Genomic DNA, 2,062 nt, shown 5'->3' on the forward strand with positions numbered 1-2,062 from the left:
TGCCATATAATCCAAGATAGTAAATGAAATAAAAGATTTCCCAAGTTCTCTGCTTAGTCTGTTGACCTGTGCAGCCTGTCTGATCTAACATTGATCACAAAAGACCCAGAATGAGCATTAAAGGGGTGAAAATCACACTAAACATATTTAACAAAGAAATAAAGACAGAATTTTAGGCATTCTGTGCTATGACAAACAGAGGCACAGTGCTGAGGCAACAGAGGTACTTACACGTGCCCAAGCTCATGGGCGATAGTAAAGGCGGCACTGAGTCCGTTTTCTTCACTAATGGAGCAGCTCCGTAAAGGGTCACACAGCGTACCTAACTCTGCCAGTCCTGAAAAATGTCACATTTGTATTACATCAGAATGTAATCATACCAAAATCATACAGTGAGAAATACATTTAAAAGCATGTAACCTTTGGCATTGCAACTTCGAAATAAATGCAGAGATGGCAGTTAATATGGAATAAATGTTTTGGAAGGTGAAAGAAGGAAAAAAGGATGGAATGATTTGTCTGCCGTTGAAATTTTCTTAGCATTTAACCCAAGAAAATAACCTAAAAAGGCGGAATGAGTGAACAATGTTTTAAAAATACAGGAAAAAGAAATAACTTTTGCAGGAAAGGTGAAGTGTTTAAACACTTTACTGTGGCTCTGAGGAAAGACCGTGAATGTGTTAATTGTTAAAGAAAAATCAGTAAGAGAAGAAAATAGCACAGAACTCCACCACTCTATGAAGTTTCACTGATTTGTTCAAGTTTGAAGCAGCATACAAATATTATAATTGAATAATTAATTAAATCGAATAATTTATTAAATCAGTGAAAACTAGGTTAAGTGTTTAGACTAGCCCCTGGTATTTCATATAGGCTAAATTTAAAAAATGATTATAAGAATTATTGCTAGCACTTGATGATTTTGTAACACTTCAGCAACAGCAAATATTTTAAAAATCAGGTCTATTCCCTCCTGTCTAAAGAATAATGTGAAAGGCAAACACACTGCTGAAAGATGAGGCACAAAATGGGTAGACCCCAAAGACAGCAATAACTACAGTTTATCAAGACCTCTAAAAATAATATAGAATAAGAAATCTGATGTAAATATTCATTATCACAATCCATATTCCATCACCAATCATGTCAGCTTTTTACAGATTTATAAACATAACACATTTATAAAAATATGTACTGCATGTGATTAGAGACCCAGCTCAAATGTTCCCATAAGCAGGAAACATAAACCATGGTTTTACTATGAAGAATTGCTATCCTTCAATTCAATTATGAATTTAAATGCCCTCTTAGAATATTCCTTTCCCCAAAAGAATAATATTTTGGCAACAAGATAAGCAGTTTCTTACTGTAAAGTTTTTGCATAATTTCTTAATATGGAAGAAACAAATTTGCATTAGCTACTATTTTAGTGTTTTTGTGCTGTGTGTTCTTTTATTCACAACAGTTAAAAAACATGAATATTTCCCTAGTATTTAAGGTATATTTCCTAACAACAAGAATGTTTGTGTAGTGCTTCAATGGAAATGGATTCCAAAAAAGGTTGGAAAAAAGTCAAAGATGAAGAAGTTCATTAGTCAAACAAAAAGATTTGCTCTCTTCCTGACACCACTGCCAAAAGATTTTGCTTGGACAACCTCCCACCCACTCCTCCAAAAAGAGTTTGTTCTTAGTTAGAATCAAGACCAAAGGCAACAAAAAATTAAAAAAAAAAAAGAAATTCTTTGTTAACAGTCCTTTGTTTTTTGTTTGTTTTGCTTTTATGGCTACTGTTGTGTTCCAAAACTTTATTTACAAATAAAGGCTATGGACAGTAGTTTATTGATCCTGACATTTATAATGTGTGTTAAAGGACCATATAAAATAAAATATTAAATAAATCCTATGCATTATTAGCACTTAGAAGTGTTTTGAAGTAACCTAAGAGTAGATTTATAGAAACTGCTTGATCAGAAGATTGGATATTAAACATAGTGAATGGAAGTTTAAAATGGTAATTCTTGGGTAAAAACATAACCACAATTAAACTATTCCCATTTTTTTT

At 32.5% G+C, this 2,062-nt stretch overlaps 1 protein-coding gene across 1 annotated transcript in view; it reads right to left on the bottom strand.

Annotated features, from left to right (window-relative positions):
- ADAMTS20 (ADAM metallopeptidase with thrombospondin type 1 motif 20) overlaps positions 1-2,062 on the bottom strand; it is a 154,473-nt gene that overhangs the window by 103,204 nt on the left and 49,207 nt on the right. Inside the window, exons 6-7 of the mRNA XM_012807470.1 lie at positions 652-658; positions 232-337 (exon numbers count right to left, since the gene is read on the bottom strand). Of these exons, the coding sequence (XP_012662924.1) occupies positions 232-337; positions 652-658 (113 nt within the window). The remainder of the gene's footprint in view (positions 1-231; positions 338-651; positions 659-2,062) is intronic.

The sequence above is a fragment of the Otolemur garnettii genome, unplaced genomic scaffold, assembly GCF_000181295.1.
Source record: "Otolemur garnettii isolate 467f Iridium unplaced genomic scaffold, OtoGar3 scaffold00070, whole genome shotgun sequence".
Taxonomy (NCBI): Eukaryota; Metazoa; Chordata; class Mammalia; order Primates; family Galagidae; genus Otolemur; species Otolemur garnettii.